This window comes from Ceratotherium simum, chromosome 25 (genome assembly GCF_057802395.1).
Source record: "Ceratotherium simum simum isolate JZ-2026a chromosome 25, ASM5780239v1, whole genome shotgun sequence".
Taxonomy (NCBI): domain Eukaryota; kingdom Metazoa; phylum Chordata; class Mammalia; order Perissodactyla; family Rhinocerotidae; genus Ceratotherium; species Ceratotherium simum.
In genome coordinates this window covers 26,533,023-26,556,388 of record NC_141924.1, presented here as the reverse complement: position 1 = coordinate 26,556,388, position 23,366 = coordinate 26,533,023, and the positions used below count along the sequence as shown (strand labels likewise).

Sequence of the window (23,366 nt, the reverse complement as noted above, 5' to 3'; positions counted from 1 at the left end):
CGTAGGGCCCACCAGATACAGCTGGGGTGTGGGGTGGGGGTCACCGAGCAGAAACCAGTTTTACCTCAACGAGTTTGGATCCAGGAGCCGTTCCAACCTATCCTTCACGAAGGCATTACGGGAAACGGGCGGAGGCGCCAATCGATTCCCCAGCCTCGGCTCTACCCTCCCCCGCCCGGGTGGCCCTTCATCTCGGGGACTGTCTGGCAGGGGATCCCGGAGCGGAGCTGGCCAACCGAAAGTACGCGGCACCCGCGGCTCTGCTTCGCGGCCGCGCGGACCCAGGAGCAACCCCCGCCCCCCGCCCCGCAACCCCCCCCTCCCCAGGTTCCTTCTGCAGGGGGGCTCTCCGCGCACCAGGCTGCCGCCCGAGACCCCCGGGCAGAGGTTTCCCCTACTCGGCCCCCTTCCGGGGCTCTGTCCCAGGTTCCCGCACCTGCTCCCGGACAGAGGTTCCCCCCACACTCCCGCTCCGGGCGCCCTCGCCCCTCTGGGACCTTCCGCCTGGCCACGTGATCGGCGAAGCTCCCCGGTGACCGGGCTTCAGTTTTCTTATCTGTAAAACAGGAACAATAATCTCTACTACATTTACCCAGCACGTGACAGGGCGACCGAAAAGGAGGAGATTCCCCTATAACGTTTATTACTAATCATCACTCCCGTGGTCGGCACCATTGCAGTCGTTGGGAGGGCTGGGGGAGGCGCGCGTTCCTCCCAGGTTTGGGAGGGCAGCGGCTGCGAGCGCCCGCCCCCGCTCCACCCTCCGGGCCAGGGCGGCGCAGCCTGCGGCCTTGCGCCCTCCTCCGCCGTCCGCCCGCGCCCCGAGCGCGGTGGCCTGCCGGAGAGCCGCGGCGCGCAGCGACATGGGGGGCGGCCACCGCCTCCTGCTGGAGAACGCGCGGCAGGTGGTGCTGGTGTGCGCCCGCGGCGAGCGCTTCCTGGCGCGGGACGCGCTGCGCAGCCTGGCCGTGCTGGAGGGCGCCAGCCTGGTGCTGGGCACGTAAGTGGCCGCGCGCGGCGGGGCTGCCCGCGCCCCGGGCCGCGCGCTGTGGGGACCGTCAGCCAAGGCCGGGCCTGGCCCTCTTGCTCTAACTTGTGCGCTGTGGAGGGAAACCGGGTAAAAGCTTTCCCGCACCCGGAGACACTGGCAGGCCTGCCTGTGGTGACATGTTTGACTACTTCGAGTCTTCATTCCGTGAAAAAACGCGCTCAGGCTGAACCCCGCCCCCCCCAGTCGCAAATGTTTTGAATCCGCGTCTCTGTGGGTGGAGTTCTGAGACCTGAATTTGTACAAAGCCTCTCTCCCACCCCTCTTCGTCTGTACATTAAAGCTTGAGAACCACGGAAAACGTTTAGATGGTAATGGTTTGAGGTGATGGGAAATTAAGATTCAGCCACCAGAAAAAGAGGACATTTTCAGTTCTTTTTATTTAACCTTAAGAGTTTCCCGCTAGAAGTGAATAAAAGAACGGCCAAAGTTTGGGAGGGCGGCCTTACGGGATCGAATGGGGGTTGAATGGGGATTTGAACTGGTGAGCCACATGGCGCCGAGATTGCGCAAGATGAATCAGTCTCACCCGTTATCTGAGGCTTTTAAGGTTGTGTAAGAGCCCAGCTTTTAGGGACTGTGTGTATTTGTTTTTAACTAACAAAGGGATAAAAATATTTCCAGTGTTACTGCCAAAAATTTGTTAAAATCAGTTAACACAGATTCCTACCTCTATTGCACAGAGGTAGGAATCCAAGCTGGTTGATGGCCATGTTCTACCGAGTCCCAAGGATCCAGGCCCCTACCATCTTGCTCTGCGCGGACGGCCCCGTCTCTGTCACAGTCACCTCGTCATCCAAGGTGGCTGCTCCATCTCTCGTTATGGTGTCTACATTCCATCTAGTAGGAAATAGTAAGAGAAAGCAATACTATTGTCTAGAACTTAGTCACACGGCCACACTGGGCTGATGGGAAGACTGGGAAATGTGGTCTTGATTCTGGGCAGTCACGTGTCAAGCTACAATTTGGAATTCTAGCCCTGTGGGGAAAGGGAACGTTGATCTTGGGGAACAAGTAGTAATCTGCCATACGGGATTTTCCTTTTTGCCTTGTATGTGGCTAGAATCACTTTTCCAAAGACACCAGTTCAAGAAGGAAATACAATAAATATTGACTGACACCAAAAGACGTCAATAACATATTTTAAATCATTAGTCAGATTTCTCACAGCATTTTCCCAAGGTTTAGTAATTTCTTCTTGATTTTTCTTCAGGGATGGGTTTATAGAAGCCATCGGTCCTGCTGATGCTATCCAAAAACAGTTTTCTGAAGAAACGTTTGAAGAAAGAATTGACTGCTCTGGGAAATGCATCTTGCCTGGTATTAACCTCTTTTTCAGTAAAACTTTGAAAGCAGTTTGAGTAATGTAAAGAGGAGGAGTAGCGGCTTGTTTTAAACAAGGTCTCACAATAATATTAAAATATGATAATAGCTACCATGTATTGAATTTCTACTATTGAATGTCTAGCTGCTTTACAAACATATTTTTATGTTGAATCCTTCTAACTGCCCTGTAAGGGAAGTATCATTATCTACATGTTACAGATTAGAACAGTGAAGTTTAGGAATCTTACCCAAGATTGCTAAACAGGTAAAGAGCAAGCTGGGAATCAGACTCATTCATTCCCTCCGCGTCTTCCCACTCACACCGTGAAGAAAAACCAGCTATGTTGTCTTTAGGTTCAAAAACTGTTGAAAGAAGTTTATTAATCCATTTCATAGGGGAGGCAAACAGGGCAAGCTGCTGTCTCTAACACCAGAATATACTCTGAATTTATGTAGAGTGTGAAACATAAAGAGCTCAACTGCATATGGAAAAGGGGAAAAACGTGCCTAGACATTTCACCGAAGTTTGTTTCTATCTTTAGCGATTGACAGCAAAATCAGTTTATTAACCATTGTCTCTTACATTATCTATGTTTTATGGCTTCATGTAATCATCTGAAACAAGTTTCACAAATTTTGAGTTCTATACAAACATAGAGGCTAGGATTTATATTTTTAAAATGTGTACTGTGTATATCTGACAGCTTCTACCTTCTGGCTCTTGGGAGTTAGGAGATAAAATCAGAGTGAAGCCTTATGAGAAAGAGCAGAATGTAGTAGAAAGCAATCTGAATAGGATTTCTTGGTTTTAGTCCAGTCAGATCCACTAATGAGCCATTTAATCCATAAGGGATTTTAAATATTCTGAAAGACACGCTTACTGAGTTGTGCCTGGATGAACAGAAGTTCCAAGTGATTGCTTTGTTGTTTCTCTTTATTTAAAATATATTTCTTTCTTGAAGAAAGATCTGATTTCATATTTTTCCTTCTCAAGGTTGAGGTGGGGGGATTGTGTTATTCTGTTTTCACACTCAGATTATTCCTTGGTGATATAGTTGTTGGTTTCAGTCAACTGAGAGATTTGAACTCTATTTTAAAGCTTGCTTGGTGAGTGTGGACTTCTTGGGCAAAGGGAGCTATATTTCTTTAAGGAATATTTTCATCATGTTGAGTTACCCTCCTCCATAAGAACTTTCTAGACCAGCCATGTAGAGAGGCTTCTTGTGTCCTCTCTGTTGAGTGAAACATACAAATTCTTTCTCTTCTACCCCCTCCAAGATGGCTGACTGCCATCATGCTTTCCTAAGAGCCATATGGTATAGTCCTCCTGCTATCTAAGGGTTTTCTGTTTTTCAACTTTAAAAATGATTTGATTTATTGATTACAGGTTTGGTGGATGCACACACACATCCAGTATGGGCTGGAGAAAGAGTTCACGAGTTTGCAATGAAGGTAACTGCAATAAATGGTGGCAAATCAAATATAGGACAAATATAGACAAGTCTTTTTCTAAAGAGTGATGGGCTATCTTATCATATGTCCATATGTCTTTTTAATGGATATTTTTATTGGCTTGGACTATGGAAAATAAATTATAACCAAACTAACTAATTTATAACTGTCCCAAATCTTTATACTATGCACAGGGCTAGCAATCATTTTAAGAATAATAGTTTTCAAAAATTTTTAGCACAGAATCCTGCTTTTAAAACAGAGCTGAGTTGAGTTGCTCCCTTCTCCCATTCCATCCCACCACCCCTGGGAGCCTTTGAAGATGCCCCAGGAAACAGTTTGAAAATCACCGTTCATTGGGGTCAAACTTGGAAAAATATATTACCAATCACAAAAATAAAATGTGTTGTATTGTTCTCATTTTTCCCAGAAAAATGAGACTTATTAAGAAACATAAAATGTAGTCTATGTCAGTCATTAATTAGCCATAGTCAACCCTGAAATTCCTGGTTGGAGCCATTTTCTCATAGTTTGTTTTTAATAGATTTTATTTTTTAGAGCAGTTTTAGGTTCACAGTAAATTGAGTGGAAAGTACAAAGATTTCCCATATACCCCTCCCCCCCAGACACAAGCCTCCCCCATTATCAACATCCCCTACCAGAGTGGTACATTTGTTACAATTGATGAACCTATATTAACATATTATTATCGCCCAGAGTCCATAGTTTATATTAGAGTTCACTCTCGGTGCTGTCCATTCTATGGATTTAGACAAATGTATAATGACATGTATCCACCATTGTAGTGGCAGAGTAGTTTCACTGCCCTGAAAATCCTCTGTACTTTGCTTTTTCATTCCTCTCTCCTCCCAGCCCCTGGTAATCACTGATCTTTTTACTGTCTCCATTTTGCCTTTTCCAGAAGTCATATAATTAGAATCATACAGTATGTAGCCTTTTCAGATTGGCTTCTTTCATGCATCTAAGGTTTATCCACATCTTTTCTTTACATTGTTTTTTTTTAAAAGAAGTGTACACCCTGGGGCCAGCCCGGTGGCGTAGTGGTTAAGTTTATGCACTTTGCTTCATGGCCTGGGGTTTGCGGGTTCGAATCCCAGGCATGGACCTATGCACTGCTTATCAAGCCATGCTGTGGCAGGCGTCCCACATATAAACTAGAGGAGAATGGGCACGCATGTTAGCCCAGGACTGATCTTCCTCAGCAAAAAGAGGAGGATTGGCAACGGACGTTAACTCAGAGCTAATCTTCCTCACTAAAAAAAAAAAAAAAAAATAAGGTACATCCTAACAGCTACATTGGATTATTTCAGAAAAAGAAAAAATTTCTTCAGATGGTGTGTACCTTCCTCAACAACCTACAGCTGTTTTTACGACTTTTTTATTAAATCACAGAATTTCAGAGCCAAAAAACAATCTTAGAGAGTTGCAGTCCAATCCTTTCATTATATAGATGCAGAAGGTGAGGTCTATAGAAGGGATGGGTGTTGACTGAGTTCACCAGCTCCCCATGGCAGAACCCAGATGAAAACTCTGATAGGGAGACCCCCAGGCCAGGTACTTTGTTTGCACCAGACTCCTTGCTGCCCAGAGTAAGAGGAGTCCAGGGGGATGTCAGAAAGAGCCTCTTTATTTGCTTGAGTGACAGAGGTCAAGCCCCAAAATCTAGTGGCCAAATACTGAGACATGGAAACCCCCTGGGTCTCCATAGTGGAGATCTGAATAACTGCAGGGAGGTTCCTGAATTGCCTAAGCTTTGTTTTCTCATAGGTGCTGAGGGATAGGCGGAAACTTAGCTGGTACACACTGGGGCCGACTGGGTTGTTAAAAATACTGAAATACTTCTGTGCTGGTTGGTAAATTGCCACTGCCTTGAGACCCCAAGTTCCCACCACATCTCCCATTTCTGCCACCCCAGTCCCTTCCTGGGACCCTTCCCTCCCCACCCTGGCAGAGTAGGGGCTTCCAGGACAGTGTGCCCCAGCATCCTTTCTGATTGGTTGGTGCCCATGGCATATTGATTATTAATCATTTTGAATATCACTTCTGCACGCAGGTTCTGTAGACCTGCCTGCAGCCTCCCCACATTTGCCCGGCCTCACGGTGAGCCGTGTGTTCAGTTGGCAGGAGCCACGTACATGGATATTCACCAGGCGGGAGGAGGGATCAACTTCACGGTGGAGCGCACACGCCAAGCCTCGGAGGAGGAGCTGTTCAGCTCCTTCCAGCAGCGGCTGCAGTGCATGATGAGGGCTGGGACCACGCTGGTGGAGTGCAAGAGCGGATACGGCCTCAACCTGGAGACCGAGCTCAAGATGCTGCGCGTGATTGAGCGCGCCCGGCGGGAGCTGGACATCGGCATCTCGGCCACTTACTGCGGGGCTCACTCAGTGCCGAAGTAACCTCCGCCGATGGGACCCGGGCTTAAGTCGGGGCATTGGGAACGAAGAAGGGGTCATGCGGAGCCTAAGTGGGGGCTGTATTCTCCAGGGGGTGGAGGTGCATCAGCTGTTTAGTTCTTGCAGAGAGACCAGTAAAAGCCTTTGGACAGGTTCCCATTCTAATGTCAGTCGTCTCACATGGTTTTAGGAAGGCGATCCCAAACAGACCCATCAATTTGCTAGTCCCTTAGTGATGAAGGAAGAAGAGGAGATGTTCAAAACTCTTCTGGTTAACAGCAAGAAATGCCCACTTATAGACCCTTTAAAATGACAGATGTTGCTTTAAATAGTTTCCATGATAGCATAAAAGCACTTTAGAGATTAAGAGTAACACCCTCTAGGAGATGGATCAAATCTTGAAGTCAATCAAGATGACTCAGAATGGTTGTCATTTTTGTTCATCTGTTTGCTGTTCATCTGTTTAGCAGCAAACATTTTTGTTTTATTGCTGTAAATGTTTTTAGCTTTCCCTGTTACCTAAAGTTTTTCCTATATGGCTTTACTGTAGAGAATTCTGTCCCCTTCTGCACCTGCATCTTATCTGTCCTGGAATTTCTAGACCTGAAGGCTCACAGTTCCAGAACTAAAAGGTCTGAAGGAAATCCAGGACTTGACAATTTGCAGGGCTTCTCCAAAGTCTAATGCAGTTTTCAGCTTTGATGACTTAGGTGTATAAATGCTACAGGCTTACAAAAATTATTTGACAGCTTAATAATTTATATATTTTTACATTTATTTAGTTTTATGAACTTTGAAAAATAAAATTTTAATGTTAACTTTTTGTTTACCATCTTCAAACAGAGGAACTAAAAAAATTAACATTTGTTAAAAATTTACAAAACTAGTAGAAAAGAAACATAATATTTCAATGATGTTTGTTGTATATTTTTAGCATTTATACTTCTGAAATTATTAAAGCTTAAAACTGCACTGAGATTTTTGGGACATCCTGTCTGTAGAAAACCAATTTTTTTTAAAAGGAGTATAAAGCGTATGATAGTTTTTTTCAGTAGGAAAGACAGCGTGACATGGCAGAAAAGTCTCAGGCTGTGGAACGATACTAGACCTGAGTTTGAATCCAGTTTAACTACTTCCAGCTGGGGGATTTTGAGGGACTCAACTTTTTTGAACTTGAATTATTCGTCTATAAAGCAGCTAAATAACACCCTATTCAATATGATGGTCTTGAGAATTAGAAACAACATATGTAAGTGACTGTCTCCTTGTAGTCCACCTCTCTCTACCCACCCAAATGGTTTTTGCTGAACGAGAGCCTTCTGTGTGCCAAATACAGGGATGAAGTTTTACAGAAATGTTCTCCATCTGCCAGTGAGTCTCATCTTGATCCCCAATAATAAAGCCTGAGGCTCGGAGTATGCCAAATGATGGCTAAATAATGTGTCTAAAATTATGTAGCCAGCAAGTGGTAGGGCATTGTGTCTATCTGACTTCAAAAGCCCAGCCTTTTCTAATATATAACTACCCCAGAACCATAGAGAGCATTTCAGGTCTCCTACGATCTTCTTCGCCCATGTCCCTAAATGATGAGACAGGAAGCCTTAGGCAGATGCTTCTAGAAACAGTGGGGAAGAGGAAAAAGGCAGAGTGATAGCCGGGGCCCAGGTAAGGGCCTGCAATTGGGTTGTCAGGAAAGCATCCAATGTGCCCTCTAAGTGTCCTTGACAAGAAGATTCAGTTTTTCATTCAGGTGGCCTTGCTGACATTCCCAAAGGCAACACAGGTGAGCCAGAATGGATGAGCCATTTGAATCTCTGTGTACAGGGTCAGTGCATACAGAAGTCTTGTCAGTACCTCTGCTATGTAGGCATGTCCCAATTGTTACGTGTCCTGAGTTATAGCTCTGATTCTTTCCCTATGTTTCTAAGGCTCGAGGTCATTTACCTATAGTTTCTCAGGTTTTCCAAGTGCCAAAAGACCCTGTCTCCAATTTTTTAAAAAAAAATTTGCCCATGGTAATCTTATTTTCTTCCCTTAGAGGAAAAACTGCTACAGAAGCTGCTGATGACATCATCAATAACCACCTCCCAAAGCTGAAGGAACTTGGCAGAAATGGGGAAATACACGTGGACAATATAGATGTGTTCTGTGAGAAGGGCGTCTTTGATCTTGATTCCACCAGAAGGATTCTTCAAAGTGGGAAGGATACAGGGTTACAGATTAACTTCCATGGAGATGAACTCCACCCGATGAAGGCTGCTGAGGTATGGTTGACCCCTGCTTTTTCTTTGTCAACACTAATGCTATGGAAAACCTAACTAGTTTGTTCAAAGGTAGGAAGGAGTAGCCTTCTTTGTTTGAACAATGTGCACATTGGTCTGGTTGAGCCTTGGAATTTCTGACCTCTGTTAGAAATTTACTTTTTTGCTGATCATTTACTTTTATTATCTGCTAGTGGTATTAGTAGAAAAAGAAATACCTTTGTGATCTCATTTACTAAATTCACCACCTATTTTGGTTGGCACGCAAAGCCATACTAGCAGAGTCTGTTAATTTCAGTGTAGCTTCTAGGGTCTTTCTGTGGCAGTATCCAGATGAATTTCAGTGGTGTACACCATTAATAGACACAGGATGATTTTCAAATCTATATGTCTTTCCCAGATTCATTTATTCATGCTTCCACCTAATATTTGAGTGTCTACTGTTTGCCAGGCAATGTTCTAGGCACTGAGAATTTAGCAGTGAATAAGACGCACAAAATTCCTGCAGGCATGAGCCTAGATTTCTCTCTTCTAAGCCCTGGAGCTAAATGAACAACTGCCCTTGGGGCATAAATACAGATGTCAATACTACCTATGTGTCTCAACCACAACATGTCCCATTTGATCTCTTAATATCACTTCTAAATCTTGCCCTCTGTTTCCTGCCCCAGTGAATGGCACCATTATCTATCTGTTGCCTAAGTCAAAAACCTGGACATCATTTTGACTCCTCCCTTCCCCAACGTATCACGTTTCAACCAACCAGCAAGACCTCCCAGTTCTCCTAAGTATCTCTAGCTCCACTTCTCTTCACCCCACAGCCTCGTTCAAACCACCATCAGCTCTCACCTGGATTCCTGCAACAACTCTTCTCTTTGCCTCCCAGCTTGTCTCCACTTTAATCTGTTCCTTTAATCCATTCCCTCAGTGCATCTTATCTTCTCTTCATTGCTTAAGGGCTTACCATTGCTGGTAGGACAAATTCCAAATTCCACACAGGTAGGCTTACCAGGATCCAGCCCTTGCTTACCTCTCTGTCTTCCTCTCTCTCTCTTTTCCCCCTTTTTACCTCCTCCACTCTCTTTACCATGAACCAGCCACAATAAACTATTTTTAGTACAGCTAGTACCCCATGCCTCGGTGCATGCTAGTTCTCTAATCTGAACACTCCCCTTTGTCTGGCCAACTCTAATTCTCTTCCGTGTGTCATCTTAGCTACTGCACCTCTGGGATTCTTCCCAAACCTCCACAGGAACGGGTCATAGCTCCTCCCTGTACTTATCCCTCTGTGTTAAAAATGCCTCTGCGATCCCTACTGGGCTATAAACACACTGAGGACGACGGTACCCATGTTTTACACAGCCCTACCCCTGGAGGTTACCACAGTGCCTCATGTACAGATGGTCTTTACTGAGTAAATATTTGTTGAATGTTTGTTGAATGAATGTGAACTGGGTGGTCAACAAGATACTTTTGTTCATAGAGAGTGACTGGTGAATTAAATCAACAGAGGTCAATATGCAGGATGAGCAAATCAAGTCTGGAAAAGTGAGGGTGATTCAAGGTTAGAAGGAAACTCTCCCTGGGGAGCATAGTCTGTCCTGTGGTGCATCGGACTCCTCAGAGCCCCAGTCCAAAATGCTCTTAGACCTGAGCAAGCAGCTGATGAGGGGCCAACTCTTTCCTGTCCTGGTAGGGGCATTGCAGCCTCCCTGGGCCACTGGGTCAGGTCAAATATTAGTCTACTTTCCTTTCCTTGGAATGTTGAACATATCACCTTTCAGCCTGGGGCACTTGGTGTATGTGTGAAAATTTGTCAAGCTGAGAAGAAATGAACTTTAATGCATGTTTCCATTATTAGCATAGCATTACCTCCTCTTGGTTTTCTTCTAACAATCTGGCCCAAACTTTTCATCTGGAGAGAAATCAACCTCAAGTAGATATTCTCCAATTATATATATGAGTCCACATTTTGAAGTTTTTTTCCTTAACTGATCTGTTTTCACTAAGGACAACGGCATTCCAAGATACTTTTCTTTATTGTGTTTTTAAGATGCTATAATAATTAGGTTTTATTACCAGTATTACTCAATGTTTTATTCTGATCCATAAGATTCATAAATTTTCTTTTTTAGCAAATGTCTGAAGAATATCGGTAAGCATTTGTGTTTAAGTTCTTGAAGTAGCACACTAGCTAGTGTTCAATTGAATGTCCATCACAAACTCTTTACCCATTTTGGGGCCTGTGCTTGTGAGAGGTAGTTGGCAAGAAATCTTAATAATAGAGTGCTGTTTATTTTTGTAGGAAAAGCAATTTTATGATACTTGATTGATTTGTTGTTGGTGATGGTAAAACCTTTCTCTTTCTGCCAATTCTGCCTAGCTCGGGGCTGAACTGGGAGCCCAGGCAATCAGTCACCTGGAAGAAGTGAGTGATGAAGGCATCGCTGCCATGGCAACGGCCAGGTGCTCTGCTGTCCTCCTGCCCACCACGGCCTACATGCTGAGGTGAGGTCATTTCTCACTCCCGCACGAGAGCTGCAAGTACAAGCTGTGAAGACACAGACTTCCAAGATGCCTAAATATTATTTCATTGCTCTTACAAATCCCTTAAAAATGCAGATCAAGAAAAGTTAGCTCATAGAAGATGCCCGTTCTGGAATGACGTTCATAAATGAATTACCCTGAAGAAGGAGCTTAGACCCAAATTGCCTTGGAGTGGTGGGATTATTGGGGAAGGCAGAGCTTTCTTTTTCTTTTTTCCTCACTTTTGGAATTTTCCAATTAAAAAAAATCAACATGCATTACTTTTATAATTAGAAAATCATGAAATAGGCTTTATGCTTTAAAAAACATGCCTAAGATGTTAGGGATATTTAGCAGTATTCAGAATGTGAATGAGCTGTTTTCTAAGAGGATGCAAGTGGGTACCATAATTCTCATAAATCTGGGGGTGGGAGGAAAGAGGAGAGGTCTCAGTAGATTCTGTAAAGTCTCCCCAGTAATTTTGCTGTACGCCCTCGATGGGTTGGCTACACGTAGTCCATCTTTTATAACTGCTGCTGCTGCAGTTCTACCCCATGTGAGACCTGAGGCTTTCTGACTCTTTCCATTGTATTACTTCTGCGACAGCCACTGAGTTTGTGGTCAAGAAGACCAGCATTCCAGAGGCAGTTTATTTTCTCTTAGAACTAGGTGCTTTCTGTGTGGTTGGGACACATGGTTTTCAGGGAGGTGATTCTGCAGTTATGGCCTTAGGACAGTGGTTCTCAACCTTGGGGCGAACTTGCCCCTCAGGGGACACTTGACAATGTCTGGAGACATTTTTGGTTGTCACAACTAGGGGGTGCTACTAGCATCTAGTGGGTGGAGGCCAGGGATGCTGCTAAACATCCCACAGTGCACAGAGCAATCCCCTACAACAAATCGTCCAGCCCAAGATATGAATTGTGCCGAGGTTGGGAAACTCTGCCTTAGGGATTGAAAAGCCAGGCTTTGGGTAACTTTTATAAGCGAGAAGAAAGAAATATTGCAGTTCTTTCCTCAAATTGATCATAATTTTGTACAGACACATATAATATTATCCATTTCTCTTATGATTACTATTCTCTTAAAGAGTAGACGTAATGTAGATTACACCCAGAAAATATCAATCAATAACTATTCTCAGTATGACCAACTGATTTTCTTGCAAATCTCAGTAGTCATCAATATAAATCATCAATCAATACCTAACCTGGTTAATTTTCTACCACCTGAGAAGTAAGTTTTTACAAAAAAGGATTTCTTTAACTCATCTTGAATCTCTTAAAATGGAGCAAAAAATCTGGGACTTGCAGTACTGAAGGGCGGTTCAGCATGAAAAGTCTAAACTTTGTTCCTATGCCAGTGGTGGCTGCCATCTGCTGTCACCACAAGATGGGTTTAGCATCCTGTTTAGACAACAGGGGTAATCAATGAGAGGGCCACACTCTCCTCTCTGGCTTTCTGTTCCTGTATTTTTCTGATCGCTCCATCAGGAGGAACCTGCAGGGCCCCTGCTGTACCCTGAGCTCTCTTGACTCTCTTTTCCAGAATAACCATTGCCTTATGCCAGTTGAGGCCTTCCTTTAGTCATTATTTTATGCATCTTTGTGTGTAATATTTAAATTTCTTTAGGAAACATTCACTTTAGTTTTTCTGGTGCTCCCTTAATACTTTTACAGCCTCTTTTTTTTTTTTTTTTTTTTTTTTTACCTCCTTAAGTAGTTCTGGAAGAGGAGGGGAGGCCATCAGAACGACCTGCAGGGAAATTTTAAGCTCTACCCTTTCCTCACTCTGTATCGCTGCTTCACCCACCTCCTTTCATACATTGTCCTTGTTGAGAAACGTCATTTTAAGTGGTCCTGCAAACTGTTAGTCGTGGACTGGGAATGTCTCAAGGGCAAGAATCATCTCTGCACCCTCAATAATTTATTAATTCATGTATTCAACATGTATATTGAGGGCCCGCTATTTGTCAGACACTGATATAGGTACTAGGGATCCAGCCACCAATAAAACAGTCTTGTCCTCAAGGAGCTTGCATTCTAATGGGGAGAGACAGACAAAGTGCAAACTGACAAATGAACATATAAAATGTCGGAGGATGCTTAGTGCCATGAAAAAAATCAAAGTAAGGCAAGAGGATAGAGAGAGTTTAGGGGGAGGGTGCCATGTTTTTAGGGTGGTCAGGGAAAACCTTTCCAATGGGGGGACATTTGAGGAGAGACCTAGAGGAAGTGAGGGAGCAAGCCATATCTAGGGGGAGGAATGAGGCTCTCTAGAAGAGTGTTCTGGACAGACGGACAGTGAGTGCAATGGTGGAAACGCACTGGGTGTGTTTGAGGAACAAGAGTGAGGCCAGAGAGCATGAGCAAGGAGGCATAGATTTTGTAGGGCTGAGTCCATGGTGCAGACAGGAAGTCCGTGGGAAGCCACTGAGTGTTTTTAAAAGCACAACGACATGATCTAACTTATTTTTCTAAAAGATCCCTCTGGCTGCAACATAGAGAATAGATTTTAGGAGGGGTGAGGGTAGAAGCAGGGAAACCAACTAGGATGGTCTTACAAATATCCTGGCAAGAAATGATGGTGACTTGGGTCCAAGGTGGTAGCAGGAGGGTATAAAAATTAGGAGGATTCTGGATATAGTTTTAAGGTGGAGCCAACAAGATTTTCTGATGGATTGGATGAAGACTGTGAGAGAAAAAGAGGAGTCAAGGATGACTCTGAGGTTTTAGTGCCTGGCACACAGTTCTCACTGATAGGATGGTTTTAGAATGACTGGCTGAGTTAATGACTGGCCAAGTTTTCTTTCTTTTTTTTTTTTTTTTAATAATTTTATTTATTTATTTTTTTACCCCCAAAGCCCCAGTAGATAGTTGTATGTCATAGCTGTACATCCTTCTAGTTGCTGTATGTGGGACGCGGCCTCAGCATGGCCGGAGAAGCAGTGTGTCGGTGTGCACCCGGGATCTGAACCCGGGCCGCCAGCAGCGGAGCGTGCGCACTTAACCACTAAGCCGCGGGGCCGGCCCTGGCCAAGTTTTCTTGAGCACCATATGTAAGGTACCATACTCTTTTCATTGAGGCTACAAAGAAGTCCCTGTATTTTGGGGGGAGGAAATAAAATGAGTGCAACGAAAACATAACAATAAGAAATTAAAGAATTCCTTCAACAGATCTTCACTGAGCAGCTCTTAATGCCAGGCACTGTGCTGGTACTGGAGATACAATGGTGAATAAGACACGCACAGTCCTTCATGGAATCTGCAGCCTGAGCATATGAAACACAATAAATGAATAGACAGTAGGACCTATTGAAGTTCTGAAAAGGGCTGTCACTGCTGGCTGAGTGACCAGGGAAGTGAGCATGGGTAGGTGAGTTGGGAGCTGGGTCTGGTAGTAGGAATGCATTTCAGGGAGGGGTGGATATTCTAGGCAAGGAGAATGGCAAAGTCAGAAATGTGCAACCAGAAAACCCCAGAGTTTGGAGTGCAGTACTGGGTAGGGCAGGGATGAGAAAGAGGCCCAGAAAGAAGGTTGGGCTCTGTTTGTGAGGGTCTCGAATGCCAGACTTCAGTAGACTTTATATAAAACATAAATAGAACCTAACTACTTTGAGCACAGCTATAAAGTTATTCTACTCTTTGCCATATTCAGTATGCCCCTGGACTATAACAGTATCATTCATTCATTCAAGCAAAAATATTAAGTAGCCAGAAAGAGGTCTAGGTCCTGGCACAAATTATAATAAAAAGAAATAGGGGCCGGCCCCGTGGCTTAGCGGTTAAGTGCGCACACTCTGCTACTGGCGGCCCGGGTTCGGATCCTGGGCGCGCACCGACGCACCGCTTCTCCGGCCATGCTGAGGCCATGTCCCACATACAGCAACTAGAAGGCTGTGGAACTATGACATACAACTATCTACTGGGGCTTTGGGGAAAAAAAAAAGGAGAAGGATCGGCAATAGATGTTAGCTCAGAGCGGGTCTTCCTCAGGAAAAAGAGGAGGATTAGCATGGATGTTAGCTCAGGGCTGATCTTCCTCACAAAAAAAAAAAAAAAGAGAAATAATCTTTTCCGTGATCCTTAGTCTTTGCTGGACTTTCCAGCTGTATAGGCAGGCTCAGTTGTCTAAATACTTTACAACTGGCTGAGCAAGGGCACCGAACAATCAAATTGAATGTAGGGCCAGAGATGGAGTAGGGTCTTAAAGGAGGGGGCAAGGTTACCCTCAGTAGGTATATTAACAAGCCCTGGGCAGCCAGGTCCATAATGGCTGAGTACCAGTCCGCTGTCGTTGTCATGCAACAACAGCAATCTAGTGGACCTGGGGCTAAAATGGAGGAGTGTGGTGTGCTGTGGGAGCCAGAGGAAGTGGGGGCCAACAGGGGTGATTGGGAAGGCTCCCCTGAGGAGGACTCTCCTTTACCAAACTCTTCTCAGACTCCTCTGAGCCCCTTCTCGACTTGGCCTCAGTCTTGGTCTATAAAAGCTGCACACTCTTACCACAAATGATTTCATCCACCTCCTTTCCCCCAACACACGAGACTTGAATAAACACTGGCATAGTTTCTAACAGCTCAAGGCTGCATCCCTAGGATGACCCTAGACCCCCCTTATAGTGCCTGTTTGAGCAATCTCAACCTGCTGGGAGAATTTACTGTTGGTTCCAGTAAAACCTAGTGATAGGTGGGTAGGCCCCCGAACTTCCTTTTAGAGCAGTTACTTTAAAAAGCTTGTAATTATAAATCCCTTCTCTGCTCCTTTGAGATGTAAATCTCATCCACCCAGAACCGTCTTCTCAAGGGCCTGAGAGCCATGTCTTTGAAAGGCACCCATTCAAGGAGATAATTCTGTCTCTTGTTCCCAGCTTGGGGGGCACTCTGTGCTAACTTACACCACTGCCTCTCGTCACAGAGATAGGTTGTTTCTCCTCCAGATAAACGCCAGTTAACAAAACCAGATCACATTGACCAACTCCATCCTGCTTTTTGAAAATTTCCATTTCCCTGACTCTGCTCAAACCCCCTTTTCTCCACCCCACCACCCGCAACTCCCTCATCCCTGTAAAACACCCAGTGACTGCTGCACAAATCAGCAATGAGTTCAGTTCACACTGGACTCTTTTCCCTGTTGCAATAGTTGTTACTGAATAAAATCTGTCCTCACCCCTTCAACAAGTGTCTGGCTTTGTTTATCTTTTACATAACTTTTGAGTCATGTCCTAAAGAATAAATAGTATTTTGCCAAGGAGGTCAGGGAGATGCCCAATGCAGGAAGAAGCGCTAACATTTTACATATTAGATTCTTGGACCTTCAAGATTTTAAATGGCCTACAAAAATGTTTGAGACTCCCCTCCCCCACCCCCCCAAAAAGAAGGGGGAGAGATATAAATAAAAAATTGCAAAATGGAAGTTAATAAAAATAGCATTATTTTAACCTTGTTTGTTTATATTTGGGAGTCAAAAAAAGTTTGTTACATTTGAAAACAATTTTAAGTTATATTTTTCTTCCTTAGTGATGAATAAATGGCAAGCAATAGGATATATTGGGGCATATGAGGAAACCATTTGGTGTAAAACTAATTAGTCCTGAGTTTGTTTTTCCAAAAGGGACTGTCGCCTTTGAACATGCATTGTGTATCTGTTTTAAGCAATTAACATGTCCCAAAGAGAAAAATAAATGCCCTTAAGATAAGGATGCAACTTCCCCCACGTTGGCATTTCCTTAAGGATAAGCATTTCTCCTTAGGCTAGGATTTGATTGCTGCGCTCATCCTGTGACCACCCAACTTGAAACAACCAACCTGCTACCTGCCACGCCCCTTGAGACAGCAACCCTGCTACCCACTGTATCTGTCAATAGCTATGCTGACAGGGCAATCTTGTGACTATTGTCATTGTGACATTACAGTCATATGTGATACATGCTCTTTGACAGTATATAACCGCTCTGTACACCCCACTTCTTTGGTGTCCCTCCTTCCTTGGGGAAGGAAGGCCCCAGGCTATATGGTCATCAAAAGTTGGCTCATAATACACTCACCCTAATTTTGATTTATAGGTTGATTATGGGTTATTTGCATCAACATTAGCAAGCACCTCTGAATATATATGAAGATTGCTGAGATAAACAATCCCAAATTAAAGAAGTTAGTCATAGCCAAGTAATTTCACAAGCAGAATGATAAAAATCAGGAGTCCTGAGGTTCCGCCTGGCTCCTCTACTAATCATTTAGCCTTGAGTTTCTGTTTCTTCTTCCAGAGCATGAAGGGGTTGGACAATCTAAGTTGGCTTCCATTCTAAACATCTATTCTTTTTTTCTTCCCCTTAGGCTGAAGCAACCTCGAGCCAGGAAGATGTTAGATGAAGGAGTGATAGTTGCTCTGGGCAGCGATTTCAACCCTAATGCCTATTGCTTTTCGATGGTAAGTATTTTTAATGTACCTTTTTGAGCAGAGTGTCAAACTTCTACCTAGCGTATAAATAATTTAAAAATACGTCAGTAACTGTTAAAATGTATCAAAGATATAAAAATATTTTCCTGTGAAACAAGAAAAAAGTGTAGACAGCAGTGTAATTGAATATTTCTGCGCCACATGAATGCCTCTAGCCATGGAGAGAGGAAAAGGTTCTATTTACATTATTTTTTGATTGAGCCTTGGGCGTCGTGGTTTTACAATAACCTATTTTCCCTCTCAGAGAATAGCATAAACTCAAGATTTAGTAAGTAAACATGGGGATGAGCTTCATATTACACTGTAAGTGGCCTTGAAAAGTTGTAAATAAATGTTAAATACACATGGGGGGGGTAATCTCTACAATAAGGAAATCTTTTCCAAAGCATAAGAATCTTTACATGTAAATTTGAATTTCCTCATAGCAGTTCCACCTACACATTTAACTACCACCATTTGTTGTGCTGTGTTGAGAAATGTCCTAGGTAGCAGTTGCCATTTTGTTACGTTCCTCCAACGATTTTCTCTTCCCGCCTTAGCCAATGGTCATGCATCTGGCCTGTGTAAACATGAGAATGTCCATGTCGGAGGCCTTGGCCGCTGCCACCATCAATGCAGCTTATGCACTGGGAAAATCTCACACACATGGATCTTTGGAAGTTGGCAAACAGGGAGATCTCATTATCATCAATGCATCCAGGTGAGTGTTCTGCCAACTGAGCTATTTTATTTTATTCCCGTTATAATATGTAGACTTAAGTGTCAGGCTCTGTGTAGGCTCAGAAGCTACCCAGTCTCCTCTGTCATCACCCTTTTCTAACCAGAAGGTCTCCCTACAGGTCCTACACCACAGAGTACACTAGGCTCTCTAGTCTCTTCATCTGCCTTACATCTTTCATAGATCTCCAGGTTTCTGCTCTGTTTACCTGGACTTTGGACTCTTGTGCCCTCTGGCCTGTGTTTTTGTTTTTCTGCTTGGCTTCTGACCTTGTGCTTGCGCTGGGTCATGCATGTCCCAACTAGGGCTTGTCAGCCTGGTTCTGATTCATTACCTCTCTGCCTTCTCATTCCTACTGGATCCCAAAAGCCTTGCTTCAGTTTTCCTGCCCCTGGTTTCGTATTACTCTCCCAGTCTGCTGCCACCTGGGCCTCCAGTGTGACTGGAGTCTTATTGTTCTAGATCTTAAAGTTGTAAATCTTATGGCTCCTTAACCCTAGTGAGTTTATCACAGCCCTTGGACCTCATGTTCAACAGACGAGAGTGGCTCTATGAGTCTACTCTCCATAAACCACTCTCTCTATTGAAAATAACGCTGATGTTACCATTTGTGCATTAGTTAATTGAATCAAATATTTTAAGATCAAATACTTAAATATCATTAAACAATATTTGAGTTATCATAGTAATCCACCATTTTTTCCCTTTTTTTTTTTTTTGTGAGGGAGATCAGCCCTGAGCTAACATCCGTGCTAATCCTCCTCTTTTTTTGCTGAGGAAGACCGGCTCTGAGCTAACATCTATTGCCAATCCTCCTCTTTCCCCACCCCCAAAGCCCCAGTACATAGTTGTATGTCATAGTTGCACGTCCTTCTAGTTGCTGTATGTGGGACGCGGCCTCAGCATGGCCGGAGAAGCGGTGCGTCGGTGTGTGCCCGGGATCCGAACCCGGCCTGCCAGCAGCGGAGCGCGCGCACTTAACCGTTAAGCCACCGGGCCGGCCCAGTAATCCACCATTTTTTAAAAAGCCCAAATATCGATGACTAGGTGTAAAGAAATTTTTAGAGAATGTATTTTTAAATTAACATTTATTAGCAAAGATAATTTGACTTGTATGCATTAAAGTGATGTTTGATTTCTTTCTAGATGGGAGCATTTGATTTACCAGTTCGGAGGCTATCACGAATTAATTGAATATGTTATAGCTAAAGGAAAAGTCATCTATAGAAAATGATAGATCTGAAAGGAAAGAGAAGACTCTTCGACTGTATTAAGTCAATACAGTTATATTAAAAGTTAAAATACCTTAGTAGTTTACCAGAATGATGTCACTTAAATATATTTCAGTGTTTCATTAATCCACTCGAAAAACCCAAGGATTAATTTATTTTAGTTTAACATGTCCACCTGGACATATAAACAGGTAAACCAATTGTGATGGTAATCTCAGAACATTAAATTGTTTCACAAAGATTTGTTACAAATATTCTGAAGATTTGTATGATGGAGTATCACAAAAATGCCTTTGTGGGGAAAAGCAGATTGGCAATTAGGTAGACATGGCTTTGAAATTCCCATTTTGTTTCTGCTTTTCAAATACAGTTTTTAAACTATATTTAGTGAAAATAGGGAGATGGTAGGAAATCCAAATGATATGCCCCAAATTAAGCTAAAATGTAGCCCTCTGTATAAGCAAATAGTTTTTCCTTTCCCCACAGTGTCTTTCTAGATGCTCTCCAAATACATTAGTGTCCCCTGAGGGAAGGTGTCCTTCTATTTCTAATCTCTTCTCAATCCTAACAGTAGCGCTTCACAGCAGAGTTCAAGACTCATCATTTTATACACGGGTACAGGGGCCTTCCTATAATGGATGCATTTTGACCAAATCCAATAATGTAATTTTTTAAAATTGTTTTTAAGTTTTTGATTCTTTGCATTACAAATGTATAAAAAAATTTATAGCTCTCAATAAATATTTGCTGTCACTATTATTGTTGTTGTTTATAGTCCTGGAAGTAGATCAGTGGCATTGTTTATGAGAGCTTTTTAGGAAATGAAGAAATTACAGAAATATTCATAAAGAAAGAGTGGATGATTATATAAATAGATGTTTCTAAAGTCATGTAAGTTTACTTGAAATCTTTTTAAATCCTTATGATCACAACTGCATTATCAACCTGTGTTCTATTTATGAAGAAATGATTTGACAAGTAAACATTAACTATCCAAATTGTCACCCATTTCAGGTTACCAGAGCCTGAATCAATGAGGCTTTATAGTATTCAGTATAAATCAAATCAAGATACCTCTTGTTGGGAGGTTAAGATTGCTCCTTGCTGTCACTACCGAGCAGCGTGGGGTCTCTGGAGCTCTGTCCCCCATATGCTTGGCAGGGGAATCTTGAGGGGGTGGGAGGGGCCTGTGGTTGCTGTTGGTGATGCCTCCCCTATGACCAATCACCTAGTCACTGGTGGGAGTTTAGGATGCAGGAGATATAAAGGCCAAAACGAAATATTAGGTCTGTCCTGGAAGTGTATCCTCACACCTATGGAATAAGAAAGGGAAGCACATCCTCTTTTCCCTCTAGGAGACCTTCACTCTAAACAAATAGCATTCATGTCTTTTTTGAATGAAGGCAGAAGAGGATACCCACCCAGAACTGCCTTAGTCTTCCCAGGCCAGTGTCCTGTAAGCCTTGAAACATATGGGAATTTGCTAGAAATGCAGAACCTCGGCCCTACCTCAGACTGGCTGAATCTGAATCTGCGTCTTAACAAGCCCCCAGGTGATTCGTATGCCCATTAGAGTCTGAGAAGTGCTGCCATCTAGATCCCAGCCACACCAGCGTTCACATTGTGCCTCAAAAAAGTAATTGCTTTTGCTGTTCCAGGCCTTGCAGCACTGTTCCCTCTGCCTGGAATGCTTTCTCTCTCTTCTCTATGTGGGAAATCAGAGCTAGTCACTCCCCACCCCCACCGTGCCCTCATACCTCTTAGATAGCCTTTATAGCATTGTAATCTGTCTTTCCCTTTAGATTGTGAGTCAGTAGAGGGCAGGGACCTCATCATATCCTCAGGCTCTAGTATGGTGACTGGTTCATAACAGGTGATCAGTAAATGAATTAATGAATGGCTGCACAAACATACAGCTAGTCATAGTGAAAATTACTTTTTAAAATACACTAAGCAGGCCACCCCAGAGATGCACTGTTAAGGAAAACAGTTGTTCTGTGGATTGGAAAGAGCTCATGGATTCCTTAATATAATGTCAAAGGATGATGCTTAAGGGGGAGTAAAGTGAAAAGTAAAACCAAAGAAACAATTCCAAGGTTGGGTGGAGGGAGGGGTGCCAGTCTCAGCTTGGAAGGTGAAAGGATTTTGATGAGAGGGAAAGGCTCCAAGATGGAACATCACGAAGTGCTCAGAAGATATGTGATGCATCCAAGAGTAGAGGGTTCAGTGGAGAGCGAGGACTACAAGATCGGGTCAGGTCAGACGTCACAGGGCTTTAAATGTCAGGCTCACTAGTTGGAACTTCATTCTTAAAGTTAGGGGAAGCCACTGGAAGTTCTTGAACAAGTGAAGACCAGGACAAGAGTGTGGTTATAGAAATATTAATCTGGGTTTAGAGTACATAGTAGGTACTCAGATATTTGTCGTATGAGTGGACTCTGGCAGGCTGCCTTTGAACAAGTCCTTTGGTGCAGAGAGTAGGAGGTATCAGCTGCTAGAAGTGCAGGTGGAAAGCTCTCGAGATGGCACAGTGAGATGTGGCAACCCCTATTCTGTGCTCCATATTGGACTAGATCAACGTTTCTTTTCTCAATCTTTTAAAAGTATTGGTCCCCACCCAAGAGAAAAATTAAAGTTCTCCCTGAGGAATAAGATTTTGTCCAACAGGGTTGAGGTTTGTAGGACTACAAACTATTGTAACATGTAAGTGTTTTTGCCTCTCCAAAACCACTTTTACCCCCTTGGGGGCAACATCTCCCCATTGCTGAATTGAGGATGCATGTACTCATGCTGTGGGAGACAGACAAGACCATGGTATGCTGAAGGAAACAAATCTGGGACTTGACTTAAGGGCTTTGATTTCATCTTGAACTCTTTAACTGTAGAGGCTGAATTCCCTCATTTCTGAAATTCTGGTTCTAAACTGGCTCTTACCTTCAGGGAATTTACAATCCAATTCGGGCAGTGAGACAAACGTTAAAGAGTAGAACCAAAGCCAGACAGTGTTAAGAGCTGGTTCTCTTAAAATAGCTCTGATGAAACACAGTAATTTTTAAATTTAAATTAGTTTTGTGAGATTTCTGCCCAAAGCATGAGCATCTCGGTCTTTATAACAGTAAACAGCGGGAGGATCAAGTCAATGCCAGCCTCTTGGAGAGATTTTTTTCTGATGGGAAGTTATTCCAAAATAAGAAGGCACATGTTTTTCAAGAGGTTCTACTGAAGCTACTGCAGGCATTGGGAACCTGGCACCCAGATGGTAGAAACCACCACTGAGCCACAGCAATCCATCCTTGTTCACGCATCCTGGAGATCTCAGAGATGTTCTGTGCTGGTAGAGTTTTGCTTCCCCTACTGTACCATTAGCGTGAATTCTGGCCTCTGCTTACTTCCCAACCTTCCCATCTTACTGCTACACATTGCCATTGTTTGTTTAATCCTCTGGCCCATTGTCTGGGCTATCAGCTGTGACAGCAAGGACTAGGGCCATCTTGGCCATCATTTGTTTAATGATAGAAATTGACCAAACATAGAATTGGTTTCCTGGCATAAATGTTTCAATGTCTCCTGACATTGAAATTTAGCTTATGTTTCTCCTTTTTCTCCCTTCTCTCTCTGATTCCATCACTCAAAGCCCAGCTCAGTCACCTCTTCCCAGGAAGCCTCCCTGATGATCCAAAGGTGCTATTGTTATTGTGCCTTCCTCTAGGACACACTCTTGGTACAGTAATTGCCATTTCATGTCTCCAACTAGATGGAAAGTCTTTGAATGCAGGACCACATGCTATGTTGATACACCACAGCCCCGGCACAGCACCTCAGAAACAGTGGCTGTGGTAGGTAGTATGCTAACAGCTACAAAAATCAAAACCTGACTAAAATTGGCTTGAAAAATAAGGAGGTTTATTGACTCACCCTTGGAAATTCA

At 43.5% G+C, this 23,366-nt stretch overlaps 1 protein-coding gene across 1 annotated transcript; it reads left to right on the top strand.

Moving 5' to 3' along the window:
- Window positions 1-836: 836 nt before the first annotated feature.
- Window positions 837-20,194, top strand: AMDHD1 (amidohydrolase domain containing 1). Its single transcript, XM_004417973.3, has 9 exons — window positions 837-1,000; window positions 2,262-2,368; window positions 3,762-3,826; window positions 5,965-6,242; window positions 8,282-8,507; window positions 10,888-11,012; window positions 17,365-17,458; window positions 18,028-18,188; window positions 19,353-20,194. The coding sequence occupies exons 1-9, from the start codon at window positions 864-866 to the stop codon at window positions 19,438-19,440; spliced, it is 1,281 nt and encodes a 426-aa protein (XP_004418030.2). The 5' UTR covers window positions 837-863; the 3' UTR covers window positions 19,441-20,194.
- Window positions 20,195-23,366: the final 3,172 nt, after the last annotated feature.

Excerpts from the sequence above, each read along its gene's own strand:
- AMDHD1 (XM_004417973.3), top strand. The coding sequence starts at position 864 with ATGGGGGGCGGCCACCGCCTCCTGCTGGAGAACGCGCGGCAGGTGGTG. Across the intron at positions 11,013-17,364 it reads ACCACGGCCTACATGCTGAG|GCTGAAGCAACCTCGAGCCA; the intron begins GTGAGGTCATTT and ends TCTTCCCCTTAG. Across the intron at positions 17,459-18,027 it reads ATGCCTATTGCTTTTCGATG|CCAATGGTCATGCATCTGGC; the intron begins GTAAGTATTTTT and ends TTCCCGCCTTAG.